At 35.2% G+C, this 18,022-nt stretch overlaps 1 protein-coding gene and 1 long non-coding RNA gene across 6 annotated transcripts; both read left to right on the plus strand.

The window, feature by feature from the left end:
* Positions 1-1,662: 1,662 nt before the first annotated feature.
* Positions 1,663-2,653, plus strand: LOC104782002 (uncharacterized). The gene is made up of 2 exons (XR_766967.3): positions 1,663-1,834; positions 2,207-2,653. It is a non-coding gene; the product is annotated as an uncharacterized LOC104782002 (long non-coding RNA).
* An 11,973-nt stretch (positions 2,654-14,626) lies between these two features.
* Positions 14,627-17,828, plus strand: LOC104705195 (glutathione S-transferase T3-like). 5 transcript variants are annotated; one of them, XM_087452860.1, is made up of 8 exons: positions 14,627-14,867; positions 15,084-15,315; positions 15,408-15,518; positions 15,612-15,656; positions 15,832-15,891; positions 15,974-16,021; positions 16,133-16,193; positions 16,349-17,828. In XM_087452860.1, exon 8 carries the CDS (start codon positions 16,775-16,777, stop codon positions 17,693-17,695), a length of 921 nt encoding a protein of 306 aa, XP_087308986.1. In that variant the 5' UTR covers positions 14,627-14,867; positions 15,084-15,315; positions 15,408-15,518; positions 15,612-15,656; positions 15,832-15,891; positions 15,974-16,021; positions 16,133-16,193; positions 16,349-16,774; the 3' UTR covers positions 17,696-17,828. The 5 variants fall into 5 exon arrangements, with proteins under 5 accessions (XP_087308986.1, XP_087308977.1, XP_087308990.1 ...); XM_087452851.1 differs by having other exon boundaries at positions 15,097-15,315; XM_087452864.1 differs by having other exon boundaries at positions 15,254-15,315; positions 15,780-15,891.
* The last annotated feature ends 194 nt before the right edge of the window (positions 17,829-18,022 follow it).

Genomic DNA, 18,022 nt, shown 5'->3' on the forward strand with positions numbered 1-18,022 from the left:
GTGATACATTTTTATTTGGTCCGGTAATGAGAAGCGGAGTAAGAATTAAATGGGCCGAGAATAGGCATTGGCTAACTATAAACAGAACGTTTAGATATCAAACATTACTTTAAATGGGCTGATAATTTAATACTACTTAGAACTTTGTAAATTACAAAGACTTTTCGAAGGACAGATGCGAAAAAAGAAAAGAAGAAGAAGCAAGAAGGTACCACTATCCCAAAAGTCAAATTATTTTAGTGAATATTCAGGGCATTTCTTGGAAATTGTAATTAAAGCTTTTAACATGTACATTCCCAGTTTTTCACTAGCAGTGAAACTAAATTATTGATTATGTGTTATGGGACCAAAACTAAAATTGATAAAAATGTTGGGCATAAAATGAAAGATCACTGAAACATAGTACGTAGAGAAGGGACAGAAGAGAAACGGACGGATTGATATGGGCTAAGGAAAAAAAAAAATCAAAACAAAAATCATTACTATTATTCTTTTTACTCGTCATTATTGTAGGGGACCCTTTTTGAGAAAATTAAAGAGCCTTGTCCTATTTTTGTATTTACCAAAAAGAGTTCTATATATAAATTATACAGTATATAAATAAATTTTCTTACTGAAAGCACCAATGCGTATGTTAAACTAACAGGAAAGAGTAAATTAATATAGGAACGCAGGTCAAGATGATTCTTTTTGGCGTTATATCAGTTGATATAAATAATGTTAATAGTTAGTATATTAAGTAACACTATTGACATTACTATACTTTTTTTGCATTATTTTGACCATATTATGTCTTAGGAGACTGTGATTCTCCCGCACGCCCACAAAGTTTCTATTCCCCACAAATCTGAGACTTTTTGATTACTTAGAAATACCTCTTTTTTAAAAAGAGATTCGATCTTCCTCAGCTTACTTCGTTTTAAAGAAAACTGATAAGCTATGAATATAAGAGAAAAGGAAACTTCTTAACAGAAGTAGAAATTTGATTTTAGGAAGATTATAATTTGGAAAAAATTAGGAACAAAAACACGTTCATTACAAAAAATAATAATAGTATTAAGTTATACTATGAAAACTAATACTACTAGTGAATGTAAACATGATTTATTTTGAAATTTGAACTTTCATGTTTTTCCCTAGAATTGAGGAATTCCATTTACCAAGATTCTCTTAATTTGCTCAAACTCAGTCTCTTCACCAATTAGTGGATAATTATGTTTAGCTAGGATGCCTAGTAGTCCAGCTAGATTACATTATGAACTAGGAAAATAAAAACGTTCGGTTAAAATCAGTAATCAACGAAATTTTAATTCATAAGTTTTTCGGAAAAAAACACATTCAAACATGAGTAAACTGTTGACAAAAGAAAATATTTCGGACCAAAAAGACTTGAGACACAGTTTCGAGTTTTAATATTTGACTTTGGGTTGCGCTTACGACCAAAAGAAACTGCTAACTCAGGAAGAGGACCACCTCCGGGCAGAACGGTCAGGTGCTCGGGCAGATTGGTCTATGCCATATCGCAAAGATGACGTCATCAAGTTCACATATAAAGCTCGTTTCGGGCAAATGACAGCGTCATGATCCCTCCAAAGGTCTAATTGGGCCCCGGCCCACGAAGGTTAACATCTATTGTATTTTATCTCTTTTTTTTCTTTTATTATATACTTTCCCTTAAAATCTCTCCTTCACTTGATACCTTCTTCATCATCCCACCGTTTCTCAAGGCTCTCTTTCTCTCTATCTTTCTGTTTTTCTTTTATTGTTCTCTCTCAAATGGAAGGGAGAGAAGAGCTCCCATGGATGGAAAGGTCAAGGCCAAAGTTTCTTCAAGGTGATATGTCTACCTTGATATATGCAATGCCAAGAGTTAGGGTTTTGTCAGTTCGAAGAAGTCAATTTTCTTGTTCATCAGTGATATATGTATGATATGTTACTGAACTATCTAATACATATGTGTTTCTCGGTATCTATATCTATATATCTAGCGTAGGTATATAGACTGATAGACATTATTAATGTGTACATGCATACCAACATATATTTGTATCCATACACTTTCGCTACTATTGACTCACGAAGATAGATGCTCTTAGATATGGTCAAATGTCTTTTTGCAGCCTTTACAGTTATAGATTTGGAATCACATATATACACGATTATTGTTTTAAAGAGTAACATGTTCTTTTTTCTTGTGCTTGTGCAGGCAATAAGAGAAACATAAACCATGTGAAGCATATAGATTATTGGATCGGTTGTGCTGAGAAATTGGGTTTTTCTTCTGAACTCCAGTTTCATTGATCAACCGGTGTTATCCTATCTGAGCTTTTAGTCCCTCCATTTTTTTTTCAATTATTATGTTTCATTCATATGATGCATTGCTTTATTCTCTTTTCTTGACCTTGTAAGGCCTTTTCTTGACCTTGTAAGACTCCATCCCTTTCTAAATGTGTCAGTATTTTCTCATTTTACAGATTCTATTCTATCTCTACTCAACATAGAATAGATATCTATCTCTACCTCTAATTCGTTCGAGTCATCTTCTCCTACCTTGTCTATCCCTCCTGAGCTAATCTTTACAGCTTTTGATTGTCATTGATGTACAGCTTTGATATAAATTCAATAAAGAAGTTGAACGTTTCCCTTCTTCTTATATGATTTTTTGCTGGTGTTGGTTATATTATTGTAACAAAACTAAAGGAGGTAAAGAAAGTCTCGCTATCAAGGGGACTGGCAAAAGGCAATGAATATGGAAACGGGCAAAAAGAATTATGCCTTTACTCTCTCTCTCTCTTTTAAGGCTTTGGACAGGAATTTACTTTTGTTTTATGTGTTGTGTTTGTTTGGGTCTGACTGACCCCAAAGGGCAAAGGCCAAAGCCAAAACCAGAGAACTCTCTTATTAAATATTCCTTCAGAATCATTTATTGCCTCTTTTTCTCTCTCTCTCTCGTTCTACACTCGTGACTGTTTCTCACCTTCTGTACTATGATATTTTACCAATCCTCAACTCTTCAAAAGTTCAAATAGTATTTGTTCTAATTGTTGTTAAACCGTTGAACGGATATATGGGTAAAACCCGAAGTTCAAATAGTATTTCCCGAAGTTTTGAATAACAAATATTTGTATATAGAAACTAGTATGTTTCCATTTTCCAAGCACGACGGACAGTTTAAAGTTGTTGATAGATATGCTAGTATTATTTTTCATATTATGCATCTTTATCAGAAGTTAATAGAGAGAAAGGGGTAAGTTTTACTGAGAAGAGAGGAAAAGCTGAGCCACCCTTTTGTGTTATATACGAGAATAAATGTTGCTAAATTGTTTTTTCTTTTATCTTTTTCGCCATTCCTCTTTTTTTTTTTTTTTTTTTCTTGTCTCATATCGCCATTCCTCATAAATACATATCATGTGAGGACTTATGATCAGTCTCATATATCATAATTGTACATTTATACCTCATATTCAAGTAACACTATACAGTTGATTTGATGAGAGCTTTCATTTCACATCAACTATTCTGTATACCCCGTAGAGATGTACGTACTGATTTATAGGCGATTTGAGATATCAAGTACTTGAATTCTAAAATCCGCAATGTCATATTCATAAAATTGTTTATTTTCTTGTGACAAAATATAAAAATGTTCCTTTTTGACAACTGGATATGATTTTACCAAAACAATAGATCCGAGAACAACGTTTCTTCTAAGAGAAAAACAGTTCATTTTAACTGTTTTTATATGATTGAGATATATAGAGCAACAAGGACATTAGATAAGGGTCACATGATGGCTGCATTTGCCTAACCTATTAATTCATGGCCGGTCATTAGAGTTTTAGGGTTTGGGAGAGAAATGAGTTGTGTCCCGTTTATGAGTGATCATTCTTAATTAAGTCTTTTTGAGTTATGGTTGTGTGTTTTGAAAGGTTGGTTTGGCTATAACTGTGTCTTTGGTAACTCTATACAAATACATAGCGCGCAATAATATTCCTCTCTGTCAATTAGTTATATAGACAATAAAAACAACAAGTTTCATAAGACCAAACTTATGTTAATATTTGGATAGATTTCGTCAAAGTCATATTTCATGTAGTAATTATTCTAAAATTGCTAGTAGTTGAGCATATATACATATTCATCAAAAAAATATCAAAATCATTGTGTTGATTAAATTATACATGTAACTGAAAAAAAACATATATCATTTATCATGATGTTAATATGCTAAACATATTTTAAATATGTAATTTGTTACATTTGATCCAAAACAAAGAATTTAAGTTTGACAAAAAAAGAAAAGTATACAAAGTTACAAACAATCTGGTATTGACTATTGAGTAAAACTATTACTACAAATAGATTAGTTTTAGTAAAAATTTCGTCTTGAGCTAAATTAATTGGCATCTCTAATATTGTCAGCGGCCCCTTTAATTATGGTAGTGGGACGGTGGAGAGATTAATTATACGAAAAGTCTTTGGTCAAAATCAATTCCCAATATCAATGCCAATTTTTTGTTTAATCATTGCCATCTTCGACTTTTTAAGACAATTTCAATACAACAAAGAATTGTACTCCAATAATTAAAGAAAACTTTACAGATGAATAAATTCGGCATTTTTATTTTTACTAGTATAATATATATTTATTTATATAATGTTATGGTGGTGGTACGTTCTACCACGAAATGATTGTGTCTGCAAGTGGACGATTGAAAATAAAAGAACTCAAAAGAGGGTTTGCAACATATTTTACCTCCTTTATTCTTTACCGGTACCAAACATTGCATTAAAAAGTCTTGGAAGTTTTCGCAGACATAAAATGATTTCTTTTTAGAATTTTAAATTGGATGCAATGTTGAAAATACCCTCTCTATAGACTATATTCAAGTATCTTTTGCACGAAATCATTTAAGATACTAAATGCATCCTTTTAGAAATGAAGTATTTATAACTATTGAGTCGTTTTTCTTTGTTGTTGATAATTGTATTGAATCGATTTCCTTACTTAACGTACGTTTTGATCTTACGCACGGTATAGAAGTATAGAGCCCGAATGCTTTATCCTCTCCAACACTCTAATTTTACATATATATACACTATCCTACCCTAATTCTAATTCTAGTCACCTTTTCGCTTTTCACGTGAATTACGAAAAAAAAAAATTAGTTTTTACGAAATCGGTCTACAGTTCTTATAAGATGAGGGTATATAAGTGATATACTTATACGTATTATAGATGGTTAAGGACTCTGGAATGTCCAGTTTATAGAATAGATTAATTGTATAAATCCTGTTTGTCCCTGTTTAATAATCACATTCAACATAAGAATGTTGTAGCAAACATTTGATGGATTCAATGAGAAAATCGAGTTTCTTAACAAACTCTGTCTCGATTCGTGTTAACTGATATGGTATCAGAACACAAGGTTAGGCCCAACAAGCAATTTCCCACAAAGAAATGATTTCCACTTATGTGGCCCATATAAGTGGCATGTCTTGTTGTATTTTCGAAATGTTGGGCTTGGGCTGTTTTCCGTGGGACCGTTTCCCACCCACATCTTGAGGAGCCCTATTAGAATCCCACATCGGTTGGAATATGTTCCTTGGGGTAATATATAAGGATCATGTACCACTCCACTCATAGCCAATTGATTTTGGGTTGGATGCCGATGATTCCTAATAGTTTTTCCAAGAACTGGTAATGTGTTAACATACTAGTACTACACATCGACAAAAGGGCATATATATCCGCATATGTGTTTGTTTTGAGTTTAAAAGCATTTGTTCTAATTATAAACCATGATGATCAATGCACCACTAATATAGATATATACATACATACATACATTTGTAAATGCAAGTGATATACATGAAACGTGTATATAAATGGAAGGGACATGAAGTAGAAAGATGGGACAAGATGTTCAAACTTTATACTAAGAATGGGTAGCATCTTAACATGGCTCACTCAACAGCTCTTTCTTCTTATTATTATTTTTCTTTTTCTCTCCACTATTTTTGGCTTTACTGTTGTTTTTTTCCCTTACCCAATTTTCATGTGATTCCCACTTTGTTTCTACATAACGTTAGTAATTTGAAACTAATGATTTTCTTATAGAGATCTAAGATTAAGTTGACGATTGTGGTGCTTTTAACGTTTTTATAATTCTAATCATATCATGTTAGGATGATAGGATCCATGGTTACTTTAGTTTTTAAAATATGGTTTCCCATCTTCATCGTGTCTGAGTTGACGTAGACGAGGCGTGTCCATGCTTCTTATGTGCGTTAAACAAACCCAACCCTCAAAGCGGAATAACTTTTTTTTGGGCTATTTGTTTTATACGTTCTCTTTTTGATTAAATGTGCCCTCTCGGCCCGATTTATCATCAATAGTATCAGTGACCCAAATTTGGTACTGCCCATTAATAACCCGTAACAAACCGAGCTAAGTCCCGGTTTACCTTTTCTCCTACTCAATTTATTTGTTTTTGTTTTTCAGTATATACAATAACTCAAGTGATTAGTAATGTTATTGATCAAAACGTTTTTTCGTCTATCAATGCCTCAGTGGTGGTATAACCGTAGAAGAAGATAATTTCAGTAACCTTTTTATAGGCTCCTCAAGTCCAGGAGAAACTTTGACTAATTGATAGTTTGATACTGCCTATATGAAAACTTCTTATAGAATTATTCAAAAAAGCTACACAATTATTTCAGATTGTTGGCACCCCAATATAGCTCAAACCTTTATTTTGAAGAATGATATTTATACGAAATGTTTGATGAAAATTGAAAGTTAGGCCGCCCAACATCCAATCAAATTGGTGACAAAAAGAAAACATCCAATCATATAATTCACTCATACATATCAAGAGAAGTACGTATATGTTATATTAGAAATCATGTGTGAAATATAAGATAAGAAACACACATTTAATATAGAATTGGACCATAGATAATCAATAGTTTGTTCCTAATAACTCATGAGCTTGCATATCATTTAAAATCAGGTGGTTTGTTAGTGGTGGAGCTTCTCCTTCCTTCCCTTGATGAACTCATGGACATGTACATTTCATCAAACATTATGGATTCAAAATTACACACATCTAAAAACAATTGTAGAATTAGGATATTTAACGATTCTGATGTGTAAAACTTCAAACTTAATTAAAAAATAACGCATAAAAACATTTTGTTTAGGTTTAAACCATTTAAAATCTACAACGGATATAAGTACAGTTTGGCAGCTATATCCCTCATACTCAACATCTAGCTATTTCTCGTTTACTAAACAACCCAAAATCCACACAACCTAAAATGAAACCGAATCAAAACCTGACTAATAGATCTAAACTTGCATTCTGATTTAAATTGGAGGGAAGTCGTTGTGTAATTAAATGTGTTATTTTAACACCTAACTTTGGACCAATGTCTGCGGAGTTAGATTATAACGAAGATTGGGTAGTTGGACGCGGGTATCAATATTATTGCAGTTCCCCGAGCTTGGGGTCTGATAATAACTGCTGTCTTTTTATTCATGGTGTGTTATTGGTCCAAAATCTCACGTTCCATTCAAACTACTAGTATTACGTAGAAGAAAGACTCAATATTCACATCAGACGTCATATGGAACAACACTCAATATCCTCTAGATCGACAAATAATTAATACCACACATTCAATATATACATAATCGGTTCAACAAACCAAAAACATGCTTCAAAACCAAAATATATGAATCAGGTCAAACTGTATATATACGAATTATAAACCTCTTTTTTTTTTCCCCTGCAGGTCTATGTAAACTTTTTATGATTCATAACAGAATTTGGAAATGAATACCTGCCAATTAAGCTCACTTTGATAAGAGAGCAATGTGGGAGAAATAGAGGCATGTGACAGAAGGTAAAGAGAAGAATTTAGACTATAAATAGAATTAGAGTAGGATTATGAACATCATCCTGCGTGATCAGATTGTGAGAGTTTGATAGAGAGCCTGCGTGCTCTGTTCTTAGGTGATGAGATTGGAGAACTGTAACTCCAAGCTTATCAATTAGGGTTTGAGATTGTATTGTGAATTGAGAAGAGATAAGAGAGAAGGGTTCTTACCTTCAATCTTACCAAATGGTGCGCTTGTGAACACGGATCGAATCAAACGCTGAAGAAAGTTAGGTTTTCAAGCAAGATTTTGATTGCAATGTGTCTTGAGGGATTTCCCATCTTCGATGGTGTTGCTGGTGAATTGCAACCATGGATTTCATGGCTAGAGGATTTATTTGTTCAGGAGGATTTCACGGCAGATGAGAAGTTGAATCTTGCACAAAGTCTTCTCGAAGGTGAAGCTCTCTTGTGGTTTCAACGGCGAACACGAGTATGGGGATATTTTGACAGTTGGGGAATGATGGAGTTAGCCTTGGTGTTGCGGTTTGGTGACAGAGATGAAAGAATCAGACTCTTTCAGGAGCTTAGAGAAGAGAAACAGATTGAAATCTTGGAGCAGAAGAAAGAATCGAAGAAAGAAGTGGATTTGTGTTTGGGAAAGATCGCGTCGCAACCGTCGGACGTAACGCAATCGCAAGACGCGTTAAACTGGAATTGTAACATGAACACAAGCGTGACATTGATTAGCCCTCGGTTAATCGATTCTGATTCTGAGAAATTGCAAAACGATGATCTAAGGGAAGTGGAAGCCAGTTCTGTGTTAGTCAATCTAGACAATGTGGTCAAGAACGTGAACCAGGAGAAGAAAGCCATCCATAATAGAGAAAGTAATCAATTGGAATCGATTCCACAAGTATCTCATCAGCTTGTAGAGCTTTCACATCTTCAGGTAACAATCCCGACGTTGGAACCTAACCTTAGGATTTGAAATGTATATCCAAGTGTTCTTGAGGATTGGCCATCTGCTAGTATGAGGTTCAATAGTTCACAGTGTCTTAAATGTGTCAATGGCAAGCAAAGTACATACACACCATGTGTTCGACAGATTGTGTGAGAGAATGAACAAATTAAATCAACATAAGAAGTTGAATTTGTCTCCTAAATCATGGATGTTTAAGTACAAAAGGAAGCTTGGACGGTTTGTTAGCTTTGGAGAAGCTACTGCAAGAAAGCATAGAAACAGAGTGCTTACCATATACCAAACGTTTCCAACTCCACTTATAAGGGAAATTCTTTATACGGAGGAAAATAAACCGGTATTGGAACAGTTGGGTGACACACTTTGTGAAGATGATAGGGTCGTGTTGCAATCTGATATTGAAGCTGTACAGTCTCTAAGGCAGAAGCACTTCTACGACATTTGGCCACTTCTGCTATCAAAGTCACCAAAATTGTACCTACATCGCATGAGATTCATGATCTTGACATGGAGAATATGCCGGATTATATGCTTGAAAGGGTTCTGGAGCGGATTAGCCCTGGGCAAAAAATCCGGATCCGAGAACCCGAACCGGAACCGACCCAAAAAACCCAAGAATTTCGGATTCGGATTCTTCCATTTTACCCTATTGGGTCCTCTATGTAAAGACCCGCGGGTATCGGTTCAGTTTCGGGTTTTACCCGATACCCGAACGGGTAAACCAAAAACCCGAAACTTTTAATTAAGAGGGAAAGAGTTTAGGGTTCACTTCATTCAATTGCATCGTCCTTTCATATTCTTCCTCGATACTCGACTCCCTCTTTCAATTTTTTCCAACCTTTTATATAAAACCAGATAAAATCGAAAACACAAAGCTGGAAACTATAAATAAGATCTGGTTCCTTCTGCTTCTCCTCCACCTTCTGTGTTGTCGAGAATCCAATCAGAGGTAAGGTTTACTACTTTACTTTGTAGTTTGTACTTCGATAGTTCGAGATTATAGTTGTGTATTAGTATATTTGCTAATTTTGCTTGTCTGAAAATCGAGCTTTAGGTTCTGGGTCTTGGGTTTTGATTATCTTGAGGCATTTTGTTTTTTAGGGTTAGTCGGATTAGGGTTTCAATATATTGAATCGATCTCATCTCCTTTTATAATTTGATGATTTTGATCCAATTCAATCTATTTGGATGTGTTTATTACTGGGTTCGTTTCATAATCGTCAATTTTGGTCATTTGGTGTTTGAAATTTTGGCTTCTTAGTTCTTACCCATTTTTTCAAATAGTTGATAAATGAGAAATAGCAGTGCTAATGTAGAAGAAAGAACAATTTTTTGAAATCGAAATTGTCTAGTGTAGAGCCCATTGTCTTAGTTATGAAATTGCCAAGGTATTGTTGTGATTTGTTAATTGATTCTTGTATAGTGTTTGCTAATTTTATAGATTATGAGTTTTTTTTTCTAAACTGAAATTTGTCTAGATATTAACTCGTAAGGATGATTTCATTATAAAGATGATTTTGTGATGTGTTTTCTAGAATCTAGATTATGAATTTCTGTCTTTTGAGTTCTAAGTTCTAACAAAGAGTTGCTTTTGAATGTTTGATGTAGATGGCGTCTTGTGGTAATCCAACAAGGAGAGACAATGATCCGATGGAGGTTGAAAGTGAAACTGACGATGATGAATTAGAGGGGACAGACAATGATGAGGTTGAGACACCTATATCTGGTAAGACGGGTAAGAAAAAAGGGAAAGAATCTGAAGGAGTTAAGGCAAGAAATAAGGAAAGGTCGTATGTTTGGCAACATTTCACCAGAGTTGAAAACAAGTAAAACAAGTGTAGTTGCAATTATTGTGGAAGAGAGTTGGGTTGTGCAACCAAGTCTGGAACCTCTACTCTGAGGAAACATGTTGAAAAGACATGCAAGGCATATAAGGTATGGCTAAGTGCTAACAAAGATAATGTTAAGTCTGTTATAACTTCTGCTGGTGCTGGTGGTAATATAAGAGTGAGTAAGGTCAGTGAGGCATTGTTTAGAGAAGCTACTAATGAAATGTTGATTCTAGCTGAGTTACCACTAGCTTTCGTTGAGTCCTTAGCTTGGAGGCATTTTTGTTCTAAAGTTCAGCTGTATAAACCGCATTCTAGAAGAACGGCTACAAGAGATATTGTCGAGATTTATGTGAAGAAGAAAGCTCTGATGAAAAAGATTATTGAGCACAACAAACGTAGACTGTCTTTGACTACAAATATATGGGTTGCTCCCACTACTGGAGCTAGTTATATGGTAATAACAGCTCATTTTGTTGATGATATGTGGAGATTAAGGAAGATGATCATAGGATTTAAGAATGTTTCTGATCATAAGGGTGAAACAATTAGTAACTTTCTTATAGAATGTTTGGAAGAGTGGGGCATTCAAAGAACATTTTGCATCACTGTTGATAACGCTACAACTAACTCTTGAGCTATGACTAAGTTCAAGACAACAATGATGGATAAGTATGGAAGTGATGCATTGATTCTGAAAGGTGAATATTTGCATTTGAGATGTGCTGCTCACATACTGAATCTGGTTGTAAAGGAAGGATTGCGTGAGATTAATAGCAGCGTGGAGGCTATTCGCAATGGAATACACTATGCGAGTTCTTCATCAAATAGACTCAAGGCCTTTGATTTTCGTGTGGAGTGAGGGAAACTTATAAGAGGAAGCCTACCTTTAGATGTGAAGACCAGATGAAATTCTACCTATCTCATGATAGAACAAGCTTTAAAATTCAGAGTTGCATTTGAGAGGATGGAGGCTGAAGATAAACCATACAATGACCACTTTCAGGAGAAAGTTGATGGACATAAAAGAGTTGAGCCAACATTGAAATCGGATTTGGATTCAGTTGAGAGGTTTGCTCAAATTCTTGGCATCTTTTATAAGTCTACATTGGTTCTTTCGGCTTCTACGACTGTTGCTGCTCATAAACTCTACAATGAGATAGTATATGTTATGAGAAACATTACCATTTTAGGCACAACAGGAGATGATGATGACATGCATAAGAAAGCAACAACCATGTTAAAAAAGTTGGAGAAGTATTGGAATCCATTTGGTGATAAGGTTGAGATGAACAGACTTGTGATGGTAGCAAGTGTGTTTGACCCAAGGAAGAAAATGAAGTTTATTGAGCTATGTTTTGATAGGCTTTATGGTAAAAGCAGTGTGGACTCTACACATCTGTCTGATTCAGAGAAGAATATCTTGAAAGATTTGTATGATGAGTATACCAGAGCTAGCTTGTTGAACAAAAGTAGTGATGAGTCATCTTCTCAATCTCAGTCATGGTCTGCGGCTCAAGATCAGTTTGATAGTGATATGAATGAAGGACAAGCTCCTGTTGGATATGAGGATATGGCTGAGATCTTTGATGATATGGTGAAAGAAACGGGGATTCATACTTCTTCTAATGAGTTGGATATGTATTTGAAAGAGGATGTGGAGACTTCAAATATTCTAAAAGGTTCAGAATATGATTTGTTATCATGGTGGAGGGTCAACGGTGGGAAGTATCCAGTTCTATCATTGATAGCTAAGGATATACTTGCAATGCAAGTGTCTTCAGTAGCATCAGAATCTGCTTTTAGTACAAGTGGTAGAGTTTTGGATCAAAGCACAAGTTGTTTAACACATTATATGATAGAAGTGTTGATGTGTACTGAACAATGGCTGAAATGTGAGATTCATATCAATGACAAAGGAGTCTCAACCATTCAACAACTTCTTTCTGAAATTGAGTTGCAAGATGATCTTATGAGAGGTACTTTCTTTCTTTTAGTTCAGTTTTAATCTCTTAATAATGTTTGCTTGATTTCTAACATTATGTCTTCGATTTTCTACAGAGTTTGAACCTGATTTCAAGGTTTAATATCAAAGACTGAAATATCAGTAGTGACTGATTGAGGGAGTGAGCTATTGAGGTATATCTCATAGAATTGTTCTCTTAGTCTCTTACCGTTTAATGTATAGTTTACCAATGGATTGATATTGTTCTGTACTTCTGTGTTTTTTATTGTATTAGGTCCAAAAGGAGAGCAAAACCAAGCCATCATTGTGTTTTGTTTTCCAGTTTCCTACTACTTATTTGTTTTAATGTCATGACTCATGAGTCATTAGACTTGGATTTGTTGTTTTGGCAAGAACTTGAACTCTTCTTTAGTTTCTAATTTCTACTATCTAGTACTGTTTCTCTCATTTGTATGATTTGGAATGTTGGATTTCATGGATGGATTCTATTATGATATTATTTGTTGTGTATTGTGTCAAATTTGCAGAAATAGGTGCTTCACTGCTTGTACTAGGCTATTGGTTTAGACTTAAGACGTTAAGTAGTCTCGGGTATAAGGGCAATTTTTTGGTTTTCGGGTAGAAAATTAGTGTATTCGGGTAGCAATAACCCGATCCGATATGGAACCAAAATTTTTGGTTTTTTACCGGGTATTAGAATTCTTATCCGAACCGACCCGAACCCGACAAGACCGACCCGAACCGGAACCAATTTTTTAGGTTTACCCTATTGGGTCCTAGACTCATATACCCGATAACCCGAACCCGATCAGGTTTTACCCGAACCCGAACCTGATACCCGAATGCCCAGGACTAGAGCGGATCATGAAAAGAGACATTCATGTTATGCATCTTACTCCATTTGCAGGATATAAATATGGAGAAACTAAGAGTGAGATGATGCAGGTTGTGTGTGTGTTTAACTTCCAGGTGAGGTGCATCTGCACTAAGTTTTGTATGCGCAAGTGTCACAAGAAACTATATTTTCAGTGTGGCATTGTTGGAAGAGCAAGGCTGAGGAGATCCAGTAAGTTTCAGGACTTTTATGGTTGGAATCGACAACTACAGTGTTGAAGCATGTATTACAGATATATCTCTGGTTGAAGAAGCCAAAACTGGTCAAAACTTGGCATTACAAGTACAAAACTAAGAGCAGTGAGAGAGACATGGAAGTGACTATGCAACAGACATTCCCACTCAAGTGTGGCCACATTAGAGAATGCTGCATGACACTAATCATGGGTTTATTGCAGAGACTGTATTACATGCTGTATGTGAGCAGATTTTACAAAAGACTTGAGAGAATAACGGGTTCAATACGTTCTGCAAGTGCCTGCACCAAAATGCTAAGACACAAGCTTGAGAACAAGCTTGTTTAAATGGGGGGGAGTATTGATAAGAGAGCAATGTAGGAGAAATAGAGGCACGTGACAGAAGCTAAAGAGAAGAATTTAGAGTATAAATAGAATTAGAGTAGGATTATGAACATCATCCTGCGTGATCAGATTGTGAGAGTTTGTTAGAGAGCCTGTGTGTTCTGTTCTTAGGTGATGAGATTGGAGAACTGTAACTCCAAGCTTATCAATTAGGGTTTGAAATTGTATTGTGAATTGAGAAAAGATAATTAGGGTTTGAGATTGTATTGTGAATTGAGAAAAGATAAAGAGAGAAGGGTTCTTACCTTCAATCTTACCACACTCTAAGACTATCCTCATCGGCACAATTATGTTGTTTCTTAGTTTGTTTCTTAGGGGTAGATAATATTAATTATTGAAACCTAAGCTAAGAAATGCAAGATTCGTTTCTTATTTTAGGATTGCAAGAAACGTCTCTTGCTGGACAAGTGTCACAAAATCAGTGGGTCGAGTTTTATTTGGGACGAAGGGGTTTAATTTTTTTTTTCATCTCTCTTTCACTTTCCTTTTTTCTCTTTTTTTTCTCTCTCTCTCTCTCTCTCTCTCGAGACTTTTCGCGATTTCAGCTTGAATCTCTTCTTCCTTCGATTCCGGAAACTGATTGCTTCTCTTCCAGTTGATTCCCACGGCTATTGGACTAGGATTTGGCCGCGATTTGGTTCCGGTGAAGCAGGGGGCATGTGATTCCGGTGGTGAGCGATCCGTCGAAACCCTAATATTTGGGGAAGATTCAAGCCATTCGATTTGTTCAGGTAATTGTTCTTGCATGTCTAGTAATTGTTATTTGTTTATTTGAAAATTGTCTCAATTTTAATTTAATTATGTCTTTTGTTTGTGAGACAATTTCGGTTGATCTGGGAAACTTAGATTAATTTTCGGTGAAGTGTTTGTAACACTTCTTAATCTCCTCATCTTATTATTCACTGATGAAGTTGTTGTTGGTGAATTTTGATTAATCTCTTTGTTAGATTCTCATAATAGGTTGAATTGGGTTTGTGTATCTGAAACCGATTGAATCAAAGTTTCTTCCTTTACGTTTTGGATGCCAAGGAGTTTTTCCCTTCTTACTACAACCCTAAGAAGAACAATCAGGTTGGGAAACCTAATCAATTTCTCTCTGCTGACGATTTTGCTACAGCCAAGAAGCAATCAGGTGAAGAATTTGAATCTGATGCCAAGAAGGATGATAATACCAGGAAGGTAAAAATAATTCTGTTTGTTGTTAAAGCTTTAAACTTTGGTTAAATGTGCTTGCTTTATATTCTGTTTTATTGATGTTTTTGTTATTACAGAGAAGAAACAATTATAGCCAAGGGAGGAGGAGGTTGACTGGGAGGATTTCTAAGGCTCAAAGATAGGATAGTATTAGAAGAACAGTGTATGTTTCTGACATTGACCAGAGTGTAAGTTTTTATTAGTACTCTCTGTTAAGGTTGTGTGGAACGGATTCTAGTTAAGTTGCATCAATGTATAACAAATCTGTTTTGTGATTTTAGGTGACTGAGGAGGGTCTTGCTGCCTTGTTTAGTAACTGTGGACAAGTAAGCTTTAAATTAATGTTTGTTATATATCTTTCAACTTAAAATATAGTATTTTTTAGGTTGTGTGACAAAAAGCTCTATAGGGATACTGATCAGAAGTTATACTAATCATTTTGGTTTCAGTTTTGAGTTTTGAATTTTACTTTGGATATCTACTGTGTTTTGGTTAATTCAGTCAGAAGATGAAAGGGAGATGTGCACAAGGACAATCTACTGCACAAATATCGACAAGAAGGTAAATGCTGAACTATCTACATAGAATGTATACATAATTTTATTACTGTCTCCTGTTTAAAGATTTTTTCCTACGAGTGCAGGTTTCTCAAGCTGATGTGAGAACCTTCTTTGAGTCTGCATGTGGTGAGGTCAGAACAGAACCTATACTACCTCATCTCTCTCTCTTATTTGTATAATTAACCTGAAATTTTCTTCTAAGGAGTGAATGTGATGATTAACTTGTTAGATTCTCATAATAGGTTGAATTGGGTTTGTGTATCTGAAACCGATTGAATCAACTCTTTTCTCTCCTATCACATTGTAAGTTGGTTGTTGGTTGTTGTGTCTTTAATGAATCTTTACACAGTTGGTATTAGTTAAGACTCATGTACTTGTAGTTATGCTTTAATGGATGTCATGTCTTTACATAGTTACTAAAACCATTTCTTGTTTCTTGTTTTGTGAGTTTCTTTTAGTTGAGCTCAAACCAATCACAATTAAGGCGACAAGGAAACAATATTTCAACCAAATCTCCGAAAGAGGTAAATATACACCTAACTTGTTTATATTTAAATTGATTGCTTTGTTTGTTTGGTAGTTTCTTTTTTCGGATAGTGAGTTATAGCATGTCATATCAGATTTGTGCTCCTATGTGTACTTCTTTGTGACTAGGTAGTAATTATTCTTAATTGGTGGTTGTTCTTTCATTAATGGAAGTGACTAGGTTGTGTATTCATTGTGTGTTTGGTGTCGAGAATTAATTGTAACTCCAATATGCTTCACTTTAAAAACTAAGCTTTTCTTGATCTTAAACCACAAACCCGAGTATCTTCCAACCATAAACCATTCTTCGTTTCTACACCTCTCAAGCATAAACCACTCTTCTTTTCTTCTTTGCTACTATGGAGTCAGACCATGAGCTAAACCAGTCCACAAATTTTGTGGGACTTATGAATAGTCAAACCATTTCTTTTGATTCCCTCTACCCAAATATACCTACTCTGTCGTCTCCACTTCCTCTCTTTAGTTCCCAAGTCAGTTCCGCAGCTTCCCCAAGTGAAGACACAACACCTTCCCCAAGTCAGTTCCGTAGGGAGAGAAGGAAATGGACACCTTCTGATGACCGGATTCTCATTAGCGGGTGGTTAAACACCAGCAAGGATGCTGTGAAAGGCAATGATCAGAAGGGCAAGACCTTCTGGAATAGGGTTGCTAAGTATTTTTCAGATAGTCCTCTTTCTGATGGCAATGAGAAGATAGGGCCAGTTCAGTGTAAACAGAGATGGTCTAAGATCCAAGATACGGTGGGGAAGTTTTGTGGAACATATGCTGCTGCGGTAAGGGCTAAAACTAGTGGTCAGAATGAAGATGATATACTGAGGACAGCATATGATATGTACTATAACATTTATCAGAAAAAATTCGTTCTTGAGCATTGTTGGTTAGAGTTACGCTACGACCAGAAATGGTGTGAGAGTGTTAATGGTAAAGCACCTGAAGTAACCAACAGGAAAAGACTCTTTGATGATCCTACACAAGCTTCAGCTTCTCAGACCGGCGGTAATATAGATGAGCCAACAAACACAAGGCCTATTGGCAGAGACGCAAGTAAGGCCAAACAGAGGAAGACTCATACAGAAGCGAAAGAAGAGAAGGCTTTGAAGGAGTACCAAGGCATGTGGGAAATCAAGAGGGAAGAATTGCTGCTGAAAGAGAGATTGTCAAAAATGCAAATTCTTGACAGTTTGCTGGCCAAAACTGGACCGCTTACTCCGAAAGAAGAAGCTATGAAAGAGAAGCTGCTTGACTTAGTGGATGATTAGTATTGTTGAGTCTTGTTGAGTCTTGTTGTGTCTTCTTGAGTCTTGTTGTGTCTTGTTGTGTCTTTGATATATAAAATAATTTTGAATATTTTAAGATATTAATTATTATTTTACTATATTTATTATTAAGAAACCCTTAAATTTGGTTCTACCAATAATCAACAAAATTTTCCTTAACTCTTAGCAAAGTTTTTTCTCTTTTTTTTCTTATTAAATATGCCTTAAGAAACAACTAAGAAACTAAACCAATGAGGATAGTCTAAGAATATCAGGTGTATTCAACTAATTAATTATTAGCAACTTTAAAAATAACCGCTAATATAAGCA

Source organism: Camelina sativa, chromosome 1 (genome assembly GCF_030686135.1).
Source record: "Camelina sativa cultivar CO46 ecotype springtype chromosome 1, ASM3068613v1".
Taxonomy (NCBI): Eukaryota; Viridiplantae; Streptophyta; class Magnoliopsida; order Brassicales; family Brassicaceae; genus Camelina; species Camelina sativa.